General features: G+C 41.1%; 1 protein-coding gene across 1 annotated transcript in view; it reads right to left on the reverse strand.

Moving 5' to 3' along the window:
- LOC109871480 (excitatory amino acid transporter 5-like) overlaps nt 1-18,953 on the reverse strand; it is an 80,390-nt gene that overhangs the window by 23,254 nt on the left and 38,183 nt on the right. The window contains exons 3-7 of the mRNA XM_031806417.1: nt 11,410-11,452; nt 10,199-10,433; nt 9,735-9,834; nt 8,341-8,574; nt 2,085-2,279 (exon numbers count right to left, since the gene is read on the reverse strand). Of these exons, the coding sequence (XP_031662277.1) occupies nt 2,085-2,279; nt 8,341-8,574; nt 9,735-9,834; nt 10,199-10,433; nt 11,410-11,452 (807 nt within the window). The remainder of the gene's footprint in view (nt 1-2,084; nt 2,280-8,340; nt 8,575-9,734; nt 9,835-10,198; nt 10,434-11,409; nt 11,453-18,953) is intronic.

Genomic DNA, 18,953 nt, shown 5'->3' on the forward strand with positions numbered 1-18,953 from the left:
CTCTGAGAACACACTGACACATGCTGCGTTGCAAATAGTGCACTACTTTTAACAAGAGCCCTATGGAACCTGGTCAAAAGTAGTGCACTATAATGGGAACATGGTGCCATTTAGGACATAGACTGTGTGTCAGAGTGTATCTCTGGAGCCCTGGACACTACAGCCTACAGATTGACCAGTACTCCGCTAAGAACGAGCCAAACGTCACAGGAAAAGACAGGACGCTACAAAATAATTTTTAAAAACCCTCCTGATAACTCTGCCGTGACAAGAGAGCTGAGTAATACAGGTCATATGGGTCTTACTGCCAGGAGATTACTGCCTGCCTGGCCACAGTCGGTCTGTGTCCTATTCCCAATCTAGTGCACTACTTTTGGGCCCTGGTCAAAAGGTAGTGCACTAGCCTTATGGGCCCTGGTCAAAGGTAGTGCACTATATAGGGAATGTGGTTCCTTTTGGAAAGCAGCAGTTTGTGATGAGTAGAGGAGGATAGGATAAGTCTGCTAAATAATATTACAGTTTAACATGTCATTAAATTAGGGGAGAGCAAGGCCATTTTACACCGCAGATCTGCAGGTGTGGTGGAGGAGGATGGGTCTGGGCTAGTCTGTCTGCCTGCCTGCCTGCATTTATCTACGTGTTTGATTCAGTATAATCTCATAATATTCATTCATTCATCCTAAAAATTGTAACACCAGATACATGTCTGTGTGGCACAAAACGCAAAGCTAGAGATTTGTTGTACCCTTGGTGCTATTTTGGACCAAATAATTCCACACATGCTTATCATTGGTGCCTATAAAATGTAGCCGCACAGGCAATACACATAACTGGATGATTAAGCAATCAATATGATAACCATGTATTTTCCACCCCATTCCATTCCAGGAAATTTCATTGCAATATCGGATCTTCCAACATTTCTCCAGGTTTTTTAGATATTTGTTTACATCACATGTTGTAATCATAAATACTTTCTACGTATTTAAGAAGTCAGTCTGCAATTGTAATTCAGATACCCCATGCATCCATTTTCATACTAAGGCCGGTGTTCCCAATTTTGCTCGTAGACAACATGTCTTTGAAATGCGTTCGTGGAGATCGCATTCAAGGCAAACGCTACAGATGTCGGCTCAATTACAAATTACTTTTAAAGTGGCAATCTGCAGTTGAAACAATAACAAAGCGCACTCCCTGCCCGTTTCTGTAAAACGCTATTGTGATGTGGCTGAAGAAATGTGACCACTTTCAAAATTCATAGACAGAGCCATAGATGCAAGGACTGACCATTCATAATATGGATGTATATATCAAAAATGATAGTTCTAGGCCTAGATTCAATCAGATCAAGTGTTAACCGGAGACACCTGCATAGCTGATGATTTGGTGGTGTCAGAGGTGAAACTATGTTAGAGCTGTCAAATCGGTGAACAGCTGCTCTTGTGATCATTGTCACGAAGCCACACACGTCCCACTCATCTTAAAGTGTACAACGAGAAAGTGTAGGCTATATAGAAATAATGACGTTCAAATGGAAAATCATAATGAGGATTACTATCAGCCTAATTGAGGTGGAGATGACTTTTCACATTCCAGTGTTCTAACTTACAAACAAGGCTGCGTGGGATTTCTCTTAATGAGACTGTGTAGCCAATGGCAATGTCCGCTTTAGGTATAATGCCAGAAGCCGCTGTGGATTTGACTGCTCTAACCCAGTTCCAATCCGGCACAGTCAAAACATCAGGCTGTCGGCTAAAGCGGATCTGATTGAATCGGGCCCTTAACCATGTTTTGTGGCTATATAGTGTTTGTTTGCATTTATTTTAATTACAAACATTGGAGTAAAACAAGCTTATATTTTTGGGTTCTGATTGGGTAAGCTCATGAGGCATTTTAAAGTTATATTTATCAAGAATCAATGAGTACAAAATAATTAAATAATGAGACCAAGAATAGGTATACAACCCCTTAAAAGTAAGCGTGCTATAGTGTGATTTCTGATTGAATCCCGGCCTAAAATACTACAAACCCTCTCACAAGAATTTGTTGACTCTCCCGACTCCCAAAAACTATAGGATACATACCTGATAGTGATGATCTGGCCAAAGTCCAACTCGTAGTTGTTAACCTGGGCGATGAAGATGGCCGCCACTGCCTCATAGAGTGCCGTCCCGTCCATGTTGATGGTTGCCCCCACGGGGAGTACGAAGCGGATGATGCGTCGGTCGATGTGGTTGTTCTCCAGGAGGCACTTGAAGGTTATAGGCAGTGTGGCAGAGCTGAGGAGACAAAGAAGCAGATTGCGTTTTAGATAAGTATTAATATTGGATTAAACTCGCTCAACTCTATTGTCTTGTAAACTGAACAGGCATTACTGTTCAACTTTAGTGATGGGTGGACAGGCCAGCCATATTGATTGTACCTATGTGTGTGAGACAAATCAGCATGGTCTGAGGGGTTTTGTCCATTCTAGGGATTATATTTCTATGATTAGATTAAGTTGAAATGGGCTGTGCTCAACTCTATTTTAGCTGCAGGCAGTCTGCGTTAACTGACAAACTCAGGTAACAGTATTTCACTGAGGAATGGTATTTGAAGATATTAGTGCCTTCCTTAATGAGTAATATAGTTGCTTGGCATCGCAGCTAACCTAGCTGCTAACAAGCTATCAAACGAGCAACGTTTCCTTGACAGCTTGAACAGCCTGCAACACGATTAGCCCTTGTCACTGGGACCATTTATTGTCCCGGACTTGTGGCTGTCTAAATCTTTTTTGTTTGTTGTTGTTTAAATCTGACCTGCAACCTGCCCTCTGGAAATGTGTGGAGTGCCAGTATTAGCCTACGTTGCTACCGTGGCATCTAAAGCCAAAGATGGGAGTCATGGCGAGGACAGTGTTTCTCTATCACAGGTGAAGAATCTTTTAAACGAACAAGCAGTTTTCGCAACAGGAAAATGGCTTAAAGAGCATTGTCCAAATACTGATGGACTCAACTAACAAAAGAATTGACAATCTGACCAGAGAGGTCCAGGACCTTGACCTTAAGAACAGTTTGCAGATCTCCCAGGGAAAGGTGATGGTCTAAAATACTTGCGGCAAGATGACAGCAAACTGTAAGCACTCTTGAGAGGACATTAGCACTCTCTGTAAATCATTATTAACAATGACTGGGAAAACATTATCTGTAAGGGCAATCCAAGAGGAATAACATCGTTGTGGATCGCATGTCTTCACATGAGAACTGGGTCGAGTCTGAAGAGAAAGTAAGAAAAATTATCACTGAAAAGATGCAGATGGATCATAAAAAGATTGAGGTGGAGCACAGCCGCAGGTCTAGAATATGTAACCAGCCTAGCTGACAGACCCAGGCCAATAGAGGCCAATTTCCTGAGGTTTAAGGACAAGATGTCTGTTCTAAAGAGAGCCAAGAACTTGAGAGGAACCAACATCTTCCTCAACAAGGACTTTTCTGAAGCTGTGTGCCAGAGGCAGAAAGAACTTATCCCAGTTATGAAAGCTGCCAGAGAGCATGGGAACATTACATCCACTACTACAGGCTCATTGTCCACCCTCCCTCCCAAAAGACTGGGAGGAGTGAGAGCCAAGCTTCTGGGTCAGAAGCTTCATCCTAACAAACACACACACACACACACACACACACTTATTTTGTCTACATATTATGTCTATCAGCGATAAGCTACCAAGGAAAGGGCTAACAATAGTCCATAGTAATACATGTAGCCTTAGAAATAAGTTTGTTACGGTTTTCTAAGTGTGGTGAAGGAGAGTCGGACCAAACTGCAGCGTGTCGATTGCGATCCATGTTTATTTAAACAAATGTAAACACGACTAAACACGAACACTACCAAAACAATAAACGAAACGAAAACCAAAAACAGCCTATACTTGTGTCAACTAATATCAAACAAGGACATCAAGACACTCAGGACAAATAGGACAATCACCCACGACAAACTCAAAGAATATGGCTGCCTAAATATGGTTCCCAATCAGAGACAACGATAAGCACCTGCCTCTAATTGAGAACCACTCCAGACAGCCATAGACCTTGCTAGATAACCCCACTAGCTACAATCCCAAAAACATACACACCAAAACCCCAAGACAAAACACACCACAATACAAAAACTCCATGCCACACCCTGGCCTGACCCAATACATGAAGAAAAACACAAAATACTTAGACCAGGGCGTGACAAAGTTACATGAAATCAATAACTTGCTAACATTGGATAGCATTCATATACTGCCCAATTGATTAATTGATTTGATATACTGGCAAACTCTGAAATGTATTTGATGATACAGCAGTAGCAACACAGGGATATTACATCTACAGAAAATACAGAAATGCCTATGGGGAAGGTGTTGCTGTATAAGTTCAGAGGCATATTCATGTAAAGCTTAGAGAGGATATCATGTCAAATGGTGTTGAAGTGTTGTGGTTACAAGTTCACATGCCTCATCTAAAGTCCCCTTCTTTTAAGATGCTACTACAGGCCACCATGTGCTAACAGTCAGTGTTTGAATAATACTGTATGTGTGCAATGCTTGACAACGTGTGTGATGTTAACAGAGGTATATTATCTGGGTGACCTGAACATTGACTGGCACGGCTGTAAATTTTTGGGGTCCTTAAATGAAACTGGTATACTTTTTTATTTATCACAATTTTCTTTAACCCATTACTGTATGGTCTTTAATGCAAGGCCGACAGACAAGTTCCTTACTTTTTCCCCCTGAATAAATGGAAAAGTGCCTTTCTTGAATATAGGGTGAGACATTCTTACTAATTTGCTAGAGAACCAGTTCGGATTTAAGTATAACTTTTTTATGACTGAAGCCTTTGGTGAGGTGACTAATGCTTTAAAATTGAATCATTTCTGCCTTACGAATTCATATTCAATGCCTCGCAAAGAAGGGCACCTATTGGTCGATGGTTAAAAATAAAAGCAGAAATTGAATAGTGTATCAATACACCCAGTCACTACAAAGATACAAGCATCCGTCTAACTCAGTAGCTGGAGAGGAACGAAACCGCTCAGGGATTTCATCATGAGTCCAATGGTGAATTTATAACATGTACAGAGTTTAATGGCTGTGATAGGAAAAAACTGAGGATGGATCAACAACATTGTAGTTACTCCGCAATACTAACCTAAATGACAGAGTGAAAAGAAGGAATCCTATGTAGAATAAAAATGATCCAAAAACATGCATCCTGTTTGCAATAAGTCACTAACGAAAATGAAAACAAAAGGGGCGGATCCTTAAAGGTTATAAAGGTCTTACTCACATTGGCTGCGGAGAGCATGATCACACAGTCGTCCGAAACAGCTGATGCTCTCATGCATGTTTCAGTGTTAATTGCCTCGAAGCCAGCATAGAAGTTATTTAGCTCGTCTAGTAGGCACGTGTCACAGGGCAGCTCTCGGCTGTGCTTCCCTTTGTAGTCAGTAATAGTTTGCAAGCCTGCCACTTCCGATGAGCGTCGGAGTCTGTGTAGTATGATTCGATCTTATTGCTGTAATGATGCTTTGCCTGTTTAATGGTTCATCGGAGGGCATAGCGGGATTTCTTCTAAGCTTCCGAGTTAGAGTCACGCTCCTTGAATGCGGCAGCTCTACCCTATAGCACAGTGCGAATGTTGCCTGTAATCTATGGCTTCTGGTTGGCTTATGTACGTACAGTCACTGTAGGGACGACGTCCTCGATGCACTTATTGGTAAAGCCAGTGACTGATGTGGTGTACTCCTCAATGCCATCGGAAGAATCCCGGAACATATTCCAGTCTGTGCTAGCAAAACAGTCCTTTAGTTTCGCACCTGCTTCATCTGACCACTTTTTTATAGACTGAGTCACTGGTGCTTCCTGCTTTCATTTTTGCTTGTAATCAGGAATCAGGAGGATAGTTATGGACAGATTTGCCAAATGGAAAGAGAGGGAGAGCTTTGGACGCCTCTCTGTCTGTGGAGTAAAGGTGGTCTAGAATTTTTCCCCCCTCTGATTGCATATTTAACATGCTGATTAGAAATGAGGTAAAACTGATTTAAGTTTCCCTGCATTAAAGTCCCCGCCGGACACTAGGAGCGCCACCGCTGGATGAGCGTTTTCCTGTTTGCTTATGGCGAAATACACCTCATTGAGTGCGGTTTTAGTGCCAGCCTCGGTCTGTGGTGGTATGTAGACAGCTACGAAAAATACAGATGAAAACTCTCTAGGTAGATAGTGTGGTCTACAACTTATCAAGAGATACTCTACCTCAGGTGAGCAAAACCTTAAGACTTCCTTAGATATCGTGCACCAGCTGTTGTTTACATAAATTCATAGGCCCTCGCCCTGTGTCTTACCAGAGGCTGCTGTTCTGTCCTGCCAATAGAGTGTATAACCCACCAGCTGTATGTTCTTAATGTTGTGTCGTTCAGCCACGACTCGGTGAAACATAAGATATAACAGATTTTAATGTCCCGTTGGTAGGATACACGTGCTTTCAGCTCAACCCATTTATTTTCCAGCGATTGAACGTTAGCTAGCAGAACGGAAGGCAAGGGCAGATTAGCCACTCGTTGCCTGATCCTCACAAGGCATCCCGATCTCTTTCCGCAAAACCTACGTTTCCTTTTCCAGCTAATCACAGGGATCTGGGCCTGGTCGGGCATCCATAGTATATCCCTTGCGTCCGACTCATTGAAGAAGAACTCCTCATCCAACTTGAAGTGAGTAATCCCAGTTCTGATGTCCAGAAGCTCTTTTCGGGCATAAGAGACGGTAGCAGCAACATTATGTACAAAACAAGTTACGAACAACGCGAAAAGACAAACAAAATAGCATGGTTGGTTAAGAAGGCAGCCCTACCCTCCGGCGCCATCACTTTACATGTAGTGTCTATATTTTTGCTCAGTGTAAATGACAAGAAAGACACAGACAGTGATAAGGCTGATTCAAGCTAATATTTTGTCATTTAATTTCAACCAAACTCAACACGAGACAGAGATGCTTATTTCAATGGCTATGATTCATTCAAGAGCAGAGAGATTCACTGAAAGATCCTGTTCATTATATTAACACCCTTTACTGCTGTCAATGTTTAATTGACAAACTCCCCAGTCCCTCCCGGTGACAAGAATACCCATAACATGATTTTTCCTGAAAATACAGAGGATCAACAACATTGCTTTCACTCCACATTACTGGTCTGTATAACACAGTGAAAAGAAGGAAGCCTGTATTTTTTTTAAATCCACTCCAAATCATCCATTCTGTTTGTAATAAGGCCGTTAAGTAATACTGCAAGACAACACGGCAAAGGAATTAACTTTTTGTCCTAAATTAAAAACTGTATATAGAGTGAAACCCTCTGTATTTTCGGCAGCATCATGTTATGGTTATGGTTGTCGCCAGCAGAGACTGGGGAGCTTGTCAGGATCAAAATAAATATGAAACCTAGCTTTTTTGGGGGACAATGACACATATTTTAATGCCAAAGACACACCAGAATTGCTTTCCAAGAGGTGTTGCGTGTTCCTTAGTGGTCCAGTCTCAGTCCTGACTTTCCTTGAAAATCAGAGACAAGGTTTGAATATTGCTGTCCATCAATGATTCCCAGCCAAAGTTACTGAGCTTGAGCAATTTTGACAAAAACAGTGTATATATGTTGCCCAAGGAGTTGTGCAAAGTTGGTAGAATCGTGTTCAAAATTATTCACAGCTGTAAAGGCTGCCAAAGGTGCTTCGACCAAGTATTCTCTCTGGAGTGTGAAGACATACGCAAACAAGACCTCTTTGTTTTTCAATGTTTTATAATTAGAATAATTTTCTATAATTGTCTTTCACTTCAAAAATGTGTAGTAGGTTGTGTAGATCCGTAGGGAAAATATCAAATTGCATCCCTTTTTAGATTACATTTTAAGGCAGCAAAATCTGAGAATAGTGCATAGTGAAAGTCTATACACCCATTGCACCATCTATTAATGCCTTTTTCAACGGTCACCCTAGTGGATGTCTCCATGACTAGATCGGGTTGGGGCCATACAGGGGACTCAAGTGTTCCATACCAACAAATGTGATGAGATCTGAGTGAAATCAGTGCCATATGAGTGAGATCAGTGCCAAAAGATGTGACCACATTTATTAGGTTAGAGTAGGGAATGTGACTGGAGCTAGGGTTATGGTTATAGGGTTTTGACTAGGGTTAGTGTTATGGCTAGGGTTAGGGTTACGGCTAGGATTGTGGCTGGAGCTTGGGTTAGGATTGAGTCAGTGTGTGGATATGAAGCTAGGGTTAGGGTTAGGGTCAGTTTAATGGTTGTTGATGTTTACCTGGACGAGGTTGCCAGGGAGATGAGCAGGGCCTGCAGGATGCCCCTGATGTAGACGATGGGACTCTTCTTGGTGATGAAGAAGTACATGGCTGGTAGGATGAAGAGACCGTGCAGCACCAGCCCCATCACCACGGTGATAGCGTAGAACCCCAACTTCTTCCCCATGGCCGACGGGTCGTCCATCTCCAGGATCTTACCGGCAACCAGGAACACAATGCCGAAAGGGAAGTACCTGCGGTGGACCAGGAAATTAAGAGTTGTTTACATTGTAGATTCTCATTGTAGGTCCTTTTTTTTACCCAAATAGGCTAGTTTTTTAACAGAGCTGGCTCTAGCCTTTTGGGAGCCCTAAGCGAGATTTGGTTGGCCCTGCTCTTGACGGTGGAGAGAAACATTTTGGTTTTTAAGTTACTTTCCTGCAATTCTACACATTTGGGGTGTACAAAAAATGTGGCAGTTTTAAAGCAAGATTTCTGCAGTTCTACACATTTTTGCTATGAGGCAGAGAGACATTTTGTGAGAATACTCCTGGTAATTTTATAAAACATGTCAGGCAATTCTATTCATTTCGCCATGGGGCAGCGATATTTTTTTTTACAGTTTTACATCTAATTTCCTGCAATTCGACCCATTTTGCCATCGTTGAAGATATATGACATTTTATTTATTTATTTTGCTCCTTTGCACCCCATTATTTTTATTTCTACTTTGCACATTCTTCCACTGCAAATCTACCATTCCAGTGTTTTACTTGCTATATTGTATTTACTTTGCCACCATGGCCTTTTTTTTGCCTTTACATCCCTTATCTCACCTCATTTGCTCACATTGCATATAGACTTGTTTCTACTGTATTATTGACTGTGTGTTTGTTTTACCCCATGTGTAACTCTGTGTTGTTGTATGTGTCAAACTGCTTTGCTTTATCTTGGCCAGGTCGCAATTGTAAATGAGAACTTGTTCTCAACTTGCCTACCTGGTTAAATAAAGGTGACATAAAAAATAAATACAAATATATATTTTTACACCTTTGCCATTACTTATGATGTCTGAGTGATGTTAATGATGTCTGAGTGATAAACCAAATAAATGGGAATGGGGTCCCCCTGGAGGTCAGGGCCCCTGGGCACGTGCCCTCTGTGCCTGGTCGGTGGTCAGCCATGATTACTACAAGTTTAGATAGCTGGCTAGACTTAACTTACCAATATATATTTTTAAAGTTGACATGGCTAACTGAGTGACTGTCAGTGACTGAAATAACAAGAGAAAAATTGCTGATCCACAACCAAATGTTGATCCTGCACCTTGTGCATTCTACTATTCTAACTCTCAACAGTAAGTTGAGGCCCCAACTGAGTTCCTTGGTTTTTGTGAGGGGCCTCTAGCTCTTACCAGATCACTATGGCGACAATCTTCAGGACAGCCTCGTTCAAACTCTGACAGAAGTTGACCAAGGCGCTGCCATTAGGCCCCATTCTTCCCAGCATGATACCTGGAGAGACCACCACCAACAACACATGGTGTTAGACTGAGACAACATGGACACCATACCGTGGGCCAGATTGATTTGCTAATAGTTTGTGCTTTTACTATAGGGAATTGATAAACATTGAGGAAAGAACTAAAGTGTAAAGTTTAACTAGATGAAGGGCAGGGATGACAATGATAGTATCTGATGTCACTCAAACATAATGGCACAACAAGGCAGTTATGCCTTAGGGGGTTTGTGTGTGTGTTTGTGTGTGTGTGTGCATGCATGCGTGCACGTCGGTGTGTGTATTTGTTAGTGGAACTGTCCCTCACCCATAATGTCATCACAGGGTTAGAGGTCAGCGGTCAGTGATGACGTCACTCACCCATGGTGGCGGAAAAGATGACGATCCCCAGGACGTTCATGCCATCGCTGGTCCCGGGCAGTGTGCGCATCTGGATGTCAGGCGGAGGTGTCAAGTCCAGGGAGAAGTTCTGGATGTCGGTGCCGTTGTCGTCCTGGACACCGTAGATATAGACCCTCCGGGTGGTGCTCTCCATCAGGGAGGCTGCCACCGTGGGTGGGGGGGCCTTCATGATGGGGATACTCCTGGTACGGTACTAATAAGACCAGATGTATACATGAATATCATATTAAAGTATTCAACATATACTGTATAAAGCTCTCTGTCAGGACCACTTTGGACAGGGGGGGCTTCATTATGGGAATACTCCTGGAACATTACTAAAGTAACAAGACCAGATATATACTTAGTGTACAAAACACTTTCCAAATATCAGAACAGCCTCAATTCATTGGGGCATGGACTCTACAAGGTGTCGAAAGCGTTCAACAGGGATGCTGGCCCATGTTGTCTTCAAAGCTTCTCACAGTTGTGTCAAGTTGGCTGGATGTCCTTTGGGTGATGGACCATTTTTGAAACACACGGGAAACTGCTGAGCGTAAAAAACCCAGCAGCGTTGCAGTTCTTGACACAATCTAGTGCACCTGGCACCTACTACCATACCCTTTTCAAAGGCACTTACTTCAAACTTCTGTCTTGCCCATTCACCCTCTGAATGGTACACATACACAATCAATGCCTCAATTGTCTCAAGGCTTAAAAATCCTTCTTTAACCTGTCTCCTCCCCTTCATCTACACTCATTGAAGTGGATTTAACAAGTGTCATCAATAAGGTATCATAGCTTTCACCTAAACTCACCTGGTCAGTCTATGTCATGGAAAGAGAGTTCATAATGTTTTGTACACTCAGTATATATACAGTATATACATTAATGTCATACTGAAGTATCTAACATGTTATGTGTAGATAGAAATGATGATGCATGATGATGGTACGTGTATGAAAAATAGTCAGAATTAGTTCAATATACTGTACTGAATGCATTCCGGTCAACGGTCATAATTTGGTGAATTTGTATTTCAAATATACAGACTTCCATTCAAATAATCTCATTCATCTCCTATTATCGGCATTTCATGCTTTGGCACCCCTCCTAAAACTCTTTAGGAAACTAAAATGGAAACGGCTACATTTCTACTATATACAGTATGATAATGTCATACTGCTCACCTGTTGGAAAGTTGCTTGGACCAAGTTGGCTGGGAACATGTTTCTGGAAGGGAAGAATATAGAAAAGGGTTCAACTCTGTAGCCGGCTGACAGGTTTCAGAAATTAAAGTGTTGAGATAATATGATTCACATTTTTTCAATCAAACTTTTTCATGTGAAGTTCAAATCTGTTATGTGACTAGACTTTCCAATAACAGACATGGAAGCACAGAATGTTCCAAATGAGGAGCCGCATCCAAAAGCTTTACACTTTATTTATAACCTTTTTTGGTGCACCACTTCTCTCTTTCACATCATCTTGTGGATAACCAGAAACGTTGTACACAATTGTGTACAGTAGTAGCATTTTCAGTAGAACACACGTAGCAATGCCAAGGGTGTCTAAAGTGTTAAAGTGGCTACTTTGAAGAGTATAAATCTAAAATGTATTTTGATTTGTTTAACACTTTTTTGGTTACTACATGATTCCATATGTATTATTTCATAGTTCTGATGTCTTCACTATTATTCTACAAAGTGTAAAATAGTAAAAATGAAGAAAAACCCTTGAATGAGTAGGTGTGTCCAAACATTTGACTGGTACTGTATACCAAAGGGTCTAGCCAGCTTGAGAGTCTGCACGTCACCACTTGGTACTGTAATCACATGTGTTCTAAGATAGCTTTATGTGATTATTAAGTGGCTTATAGGACTTATGAGTTGTTTATAGCAACCACAGTCCAAGCTTTAATGTAGGTCTATCTTAGCCAGAGATGTCATGTTAGAACCTATGCATAATGCTATGTGTATAGTCTAAATAACATTTACCAATAGACCTACTAAATTATGAATGTATAGTCAAAGAGTTACTCTATGAATGAGGGGTGCATTTACTCAAATCAACTAATAAGATTTATTAGTCACAAATTAATTGACACTCAAACAATTACTGTGTACATAAAATACATTATACATTACAGTAGAAGACAGAGTAAATGACTCTCAACTAATAAGAAATACGCGTGTCTTAATGTAGCTTTCAAAACAAGTTCTAAGTTAAACCAAAGGAGACTCTGATCTTTTGAATGTTATGACCAGACAACAGGAATGTGCCTGATAACCCAACATACAATTTTGACCCGGTCTCTCTGAACGTACCTAATATACAGCTCTTGAAACAATCCAAGCACAACAATTTCATTCACATAATTACATTCACAACCTCAGGTTCAGTTTTAATCACTTTCAGCCTTGGAAGGCACCAGGAGACATATGGAATCTCCTGCATTTTGCGGGAATGTCCCTCCCAGGGCTGGAGGTGCGAGCTCAGGATGAGCGTCGCTATTTGAAATGCAAACATATGGCCAGTGCTAGAGGCATCACTACAGACCCTGGTTCAATTCCAGGCTGTATCACAACCGGCCATGATTGGGAGTCCCATAGGGCATCGCGCAATTGGCCCAGCATCGTCCAGGTTAGGGTTTGGCCGTGGTAGGCCGTCATTGTAAATAAGAATTTGTTCTTAACTGACTTGCCTAGTTAAAAAATTGTTCAATAAACATTTAAAAATATGTATATAGTGCAATAATAAACAACCTGCTCGCTAAACATTTGTAAAATTCACTGTATAAATATAATGTGATTAATTTGTTGATTGATGGTTTTAAGAAAAAAAGATGATTTAAAATAAAAATACTGATATAGAGTATTGAAGTGCAGTATATTTAATCACTAGGTCATACATGTAAACTGTGTAGGTGACAAATACATTGGATTTGAATTTGACTTGATTTATAGTGGGGCGGCAGCGTAGCCTAGTGGTTAGAGCGTTGGACTAGTAACCGGAAGGTTGCGAGTTCAAACCCCCGAGCTGACAAGGTACAAATCTGTCGTTCTGCCCCTGAACAGGCAGTTAACCCATTGTTCCCAGGCCGTCATTGAAAATAAGAATATGTTCTTAACTGACTTGCCTGGTTAAATAAAAGGTAAAAAAAAAAAAAATAGTAGATTCCATTACTAAGTCATCCGTTCCGGTCCTCTATGAGAGTCAAGCATGCCAATAAACCACTCTGGTAATCAAACACAGTGTGGATCAGAACGAAACACTGACCTCAATGTCACTAATTAAACCTACACCATTACACACGTTCATACACACATCACATTACACACACACACAAGCTCACGGCCATAAGCACACACATACTTGGACATGCAGAAGCACACATACACCTCGCACAAACATGCACAAAAAGAGGCGCACCGACATAAGCACATATATACACTGGCATGATAGATGAAGGCAGGGAGGGAGGGAGGCTCTAAAGCTTTAGGGTAAATCCTGAGCACAGCTGTCCTCTGGGATAAAAAAAAAACCACACAGCAACAACAAGGACAGGCAGGATCCCTCCTCCTGGCCTCACGTACATGTGCCATAGCTGCTGCCTAGGTAGATACCAGGGTTGGGGTCAATTCCAATTCCACGTGTTCCTTATTGAAAAGCTTTAAAGTCAATTGGAACTGGAATTTCAGTGTACTTCCAGAATTAACTAGAATTTAAATGGAATTGACCTCAACCCTGGTATAGATACACAGGTCATTGTCCCACGCATTTTCAAAATGTCACAGGGCTTAGCACTCACTTTTCATTTTATAATTTTAAGTTAAAAAAAAACACATAAATAATTGCGCAGTTACCCTCTGCATCAGTTCCCTATGTTTAACAGCATGCAACAGGCTAATGCACATGCTCAGCTCTAATCAAAATACACCTGAATGAATGCCACCTATACTTACACCATGACAATAAAAGATATTCAGTGTTCCTTAATCAGTTATATTTAATAGTAATAATGTAGTAATAAAGAGTCTCTCACATGAGGACTCTGTGTTGTAGGTAAGGGCCACAGAATCCCTGAGTCTGGCTTAACATACACTTTTCTGATTACCTGTTACAATTTTCTGATGCAGGACACCGCATGACAAGGTAGGTGTTCAGCTCTAACAAAGAAATATACACGTTTGTGAACAAACACGTATACCAACTTACTGACTTTTTATTTATTACGTTTACTATAACATGTGGTAAATGTTTGTTAATCATTAATACTAAACGATAATAAAGTAATTATAAACTGCATTTGTCTGTGTAGTAAAGCCTCCCTACGAGAGGTCCCTGTGTGTAGATAAGGGCCATAGGCCTGTGACTGGGAGCTGTGTAGGGCCATAGGCCTGTGACTGGGTGACTAAGTGCTTGTGACAGTGGCCCACTGACCGACTGTTATGGTCATACACACTGTGATGCTCTGAGTCAGTCTAGCATGTCCCTGTGTCTAACCCTAACCCTAAACCCACACTCCATCCCTCACCTGCTTAATTAGCTTAGCTGTGACCCACTGACAGAGGAGGCATTAGGCTTTACATCCTGTGTGCGTTCGTGTCACTGAAACACACATGCACGCACACACACACACTCCGTGAGACTGAGACGGCACATGACACAGCACACATGGTTAACCACCAGGGCGGCTGGGTGAGAGACAACCAGACGCTGGAGATTTAATGCACAGTAGAACATCAGAGTATGTACAATGTTCTTTTGTTATACCACGATGCTGGATGCTAATTTCCTCAGAAAAAAAACAGTAACAAACGCATCTGGGGGCAGCCAGTGTTGCAGTTTTGCTTATCGCAAACTTTAGCTTTAAAAGAGCAGTTATATTGTCAATTAAGCAGTTCATAGCTTAATATTTTCCAAATATAGGCCTTGGCCTTATATTTCCAAATATTTTTTCAAATATTACCAAAATATCTCTGGCACAGTTGAATTAAACAGTTCAATACTCTCACCGGAGAAATGTGAAAAGGAATGGTCTGGGTTAAATGTTGTCTTGGGGAGCTATAGTACCAAATAATTGATCCTCTCTGGGGTGATGGTGAACAGAGGTTGAACCAGAGAAGTATGTTTTCTATATACATGATTGAGTTGAACTGAGGCGACAGAGGTGGTCATAAAGTCTGAAGTTTACATACACCTTAGCCAATTACATTTAAACTCAGTTTTTCACAATTCCTGAAATTTATTCTCAGTAAAAATTCCCTGTCTTAGGTCAGTTAGGATCACCACTTTATTTTAAGAATGTGAAATGTCAGAATAATAGTAGAGAGAATTATTTATTTCAGCTTTTATTTCAGCTTTTCACATTCTCAGTGGGTCAGAAGTTTACATGCACTCAATTAGCATTTGGTAGCATTGCCTTTAAATTCTTTAACTTGGGTCAAACGTTTTGGGTAGCCTTCCACAAGCTTCCCACAATAAGTTGGGTGAATTCTGGCGCATTCCTCCTGATAGAGCTGGTGTGTAGGCCTCCTTGCTCGCACATGCTTTTTCAATTCTGCCCACACATTTTCTATAGGCTTGAGGTCAGGGCTTTGAGATGCCCACTCCAATACTTTGACTTTGTTGTCCTTAAGCCATTTTGCCACAACTATGGAAATATGCTTGGGGTCGTTGTCTATTTGGAAGACCCATTTGCGACCAAGCTTTAACTTCCTGACTGATGTCTTGAGATGTTGCTTCAATATATCCACATAATTTTCTTCTTCAAGATGCCATCTATTTTATGAAGTGCACCAGTCCCTCCTGCAGCAAAGCACCCCCACAACATGATGCTGCCACCCCCATGCTTCACGTTTGGGATGGTGTTCTTCGGCTTGCAAGCCTCCCCCTTTTTCCTTGAAACATAACGATGGTCATTATTGCCAAAAAGTTATATTTTTGTTTCATCAGACCAGAGAACATTTCTCCAAAAAGTACAATCTTTGTCCCCATGTGCAGTTGCAAACCGTAGTCTGGCTTTTTTATGGCGGTTTAGGAGCAGTGGCTTCTTCCTTGCTGAGCGGCCTTTCAGGTTATTAAAAAATATATATATATTTCACCTTTATTTAACCAGGTAGGCTAGTTGAGAACAAGTTCTCATTTGCAACTGCGACCTGGCCAAGATAAAGCAAAGCAGTTCGACACAAACAACAACACAGGGTTACACATGGAATAAACAAACATACAATCAATAATACAGTAGAAAAGTCTATATACAGCATGTGCAAATGAGGTAGGATAAGGGAGGTGGGGCAATAAATAGGCCATGGTGTCGAAGTAATTACAATATAGCAATTAAACACTGGAATGGTAGAATGTGCAGAAGATGAATGTGCAAGTAGAGATACTGGGGTGCAAAGGAGCAAGATAAATAAATAAATACAGTATGGGGATGAGGTAGATTGGATGGGCTATTTACAGATGGGATATGTACAGGTGCAGTGATCAGTGAGCTGCTCTGACAGCTGGTGCTCGTTTTATTGTGAATATAGATACGTTTGTACCTGTTTCCTCCAACATCTTCACAAGGTCCTTTGCTGTTGTTCTGGGATTGATTTGAACTTTCTCACCAAAGTGCGTTCATCTCTAGGAGACAGAACGCGTATCCTTCCTGAGCGGTATGACGGCTGCGTGGTTACCATGGTGTTTATACTTGCGTACTATTGTTTGTACAGATGACCCACTGGAATTGTGATACAGTGAATTATAAGTGAAATAATCGGTCTGTAAACAATTGTTGGAAAAATGACTTGTGTCATGCACAAAGTAGATGTCCTAACCAACTTGCCAAAACTATAGTTTGTCAACAAGAAATTTGCGGAGTGGTTGAAAAACGAGTTTTAATGACTAAGTGTATGTAAACTTCTGACTTCAAACTCTATATAGGACACAATAATGATCCATTAGCTGGAGCGTTGACACGGTGGCATTGGATGGAAAAGAGAACAAAGAGAATAAAAATGCTGCTTTTTAATGATTTTTAATAAAGCATCAAAGATGCACTCTCAAACTTTTGCATAATTTCAGCCAGTAGTTTTGAAAGTGGTGTTCACGAGCCAAAAGTGGTCCCGGTTTTTTGTGTACTACGTCATCAAATTGTGTACTACATCATCAAATTGTGTACTACATCATCAAATTGTGTACTACATCATCAAATTGTGTACTACGTCATCAAATTGTGTACTACATCATCAAATTGTGTACTATGTCATCAAATTGTGTACTACATCATCAAATTGTGTACTACGTCATCGAATTGTGTACTACATCATCAAATTGTGTACTACGTCATCAAATTGTGTACTACATCATCAAATTGTGTACTACGTCATCAAATTGTGTACTACATCATCAAATTGTGTACTACGTCATCAAATTGTGTACTACATCATCAAATTGTGTACTACGTCATCAAATTCTGTACTACGTCATCAAATTGTGTACTACGTCATCAAATTGTGTACTACATCATCAAATTGTGTACTACGTCATCAAATTGTGTACTACGTCATCAAATTGTGTACGGCGTCATCCATTTCGAATTACTTGTTACGTCCTTCAATTATTTAAAAAAATTGGACGATATGTTACGAATGCAATTAACACTATATCTTACACATTTCTTGTGCTTAAGATCTTGGAGTGCATAAGGCATTTTGAGGGCCATGGTTATTTGCTGTCCTACATCCCAAATGGCACCCTATTCATAGGTTACCATTTGGGACGCAACCAATGGTAATTATATTCCAAGGCTCTGCTGAGGAATGTTGTTGTTAACTGAGGAGGTGAAGCTAAGAGCTGGAAGCCCCTTAGCTGCCTGCTACAATCTCCACACGGAACGCACATGCACACACACTCACGGACACACGCACGTCTTACTGGTTTTATCATTTATCATTTATCATATCAAATCATATTCCTGCCTCAAACAAATTCTGATGAAGGAGAGGTCTCTTACTGAGTGAGGTCTAGAGGGTCTTGGGAATCTGCAGTTGCCATGTTACTGTGTAAAAACCCTTGTAAGAAATGTTGCTTTTATAAAAGTCACTATGTGAATACATTTGATTTGTTGAACAACAAAGCCTTTAGCATGTCAATAGTCACAGAGTAAAGAGGCTTGAAGAGGAACTGACAAAGTAATAGCAATATTCCTGTCTAGAATATGTTTTGCACTGGGGAACAAAAGTTTATTGTAAACGTGACAAATAAAACCCCTCAACATTGCAACCCTTGAAAAATTGAACCTTCACTGTAGGTTGATTTTAGAACCATTCAATTCTGTAGGACACGCAACACCATAGGTCAAAGGTCAATGTAATGATCTTCTTCCTGTCTCTTACCGAATCAGATCAAGCAGGGCGTCAGCGGAGCTCATGATTGGCTTGCCGCTGTCCTCGTTGTCCTCCTTCTGGGCGGCGCCCCCTGGGTGGATGATGGTAACCATGAGGATGCCCACCACCACCGCCACGAAGGTGGTCCACAGGTAGTAGGAGACGGTCATGATGCCCAGGCGGCTGGAACACTTGGCATCCAAGGCTGCTAGCCCCGACATCAAACTGGAGAGAGAGAGAGAGAGAAGAGAAAAAGAATGGTTAGGAAGTGAAAGAGCCAGGCAGATCATCACAGGGAGAGTAGACAGAGAGAAACAGAATGGTTAGGGGGCACTTGGTAGAGAAACACCCCACGT

The sequence above is a fragment of the Oncorhynchus kisutch genome, linkage group LG27 (assembly GCF_002021735.2).
Source record: "Oncorhynchus kisutch isolate 150728-3 linkage group LG27, Okis_V2, whole genome shotgun sequence".
NCBI lineage: Eukaryota > Metazoa > Chordata > Actinopteri > Salmoniformes > Salmonidae > Oncorhynchus > Oncorhynchus kisutch.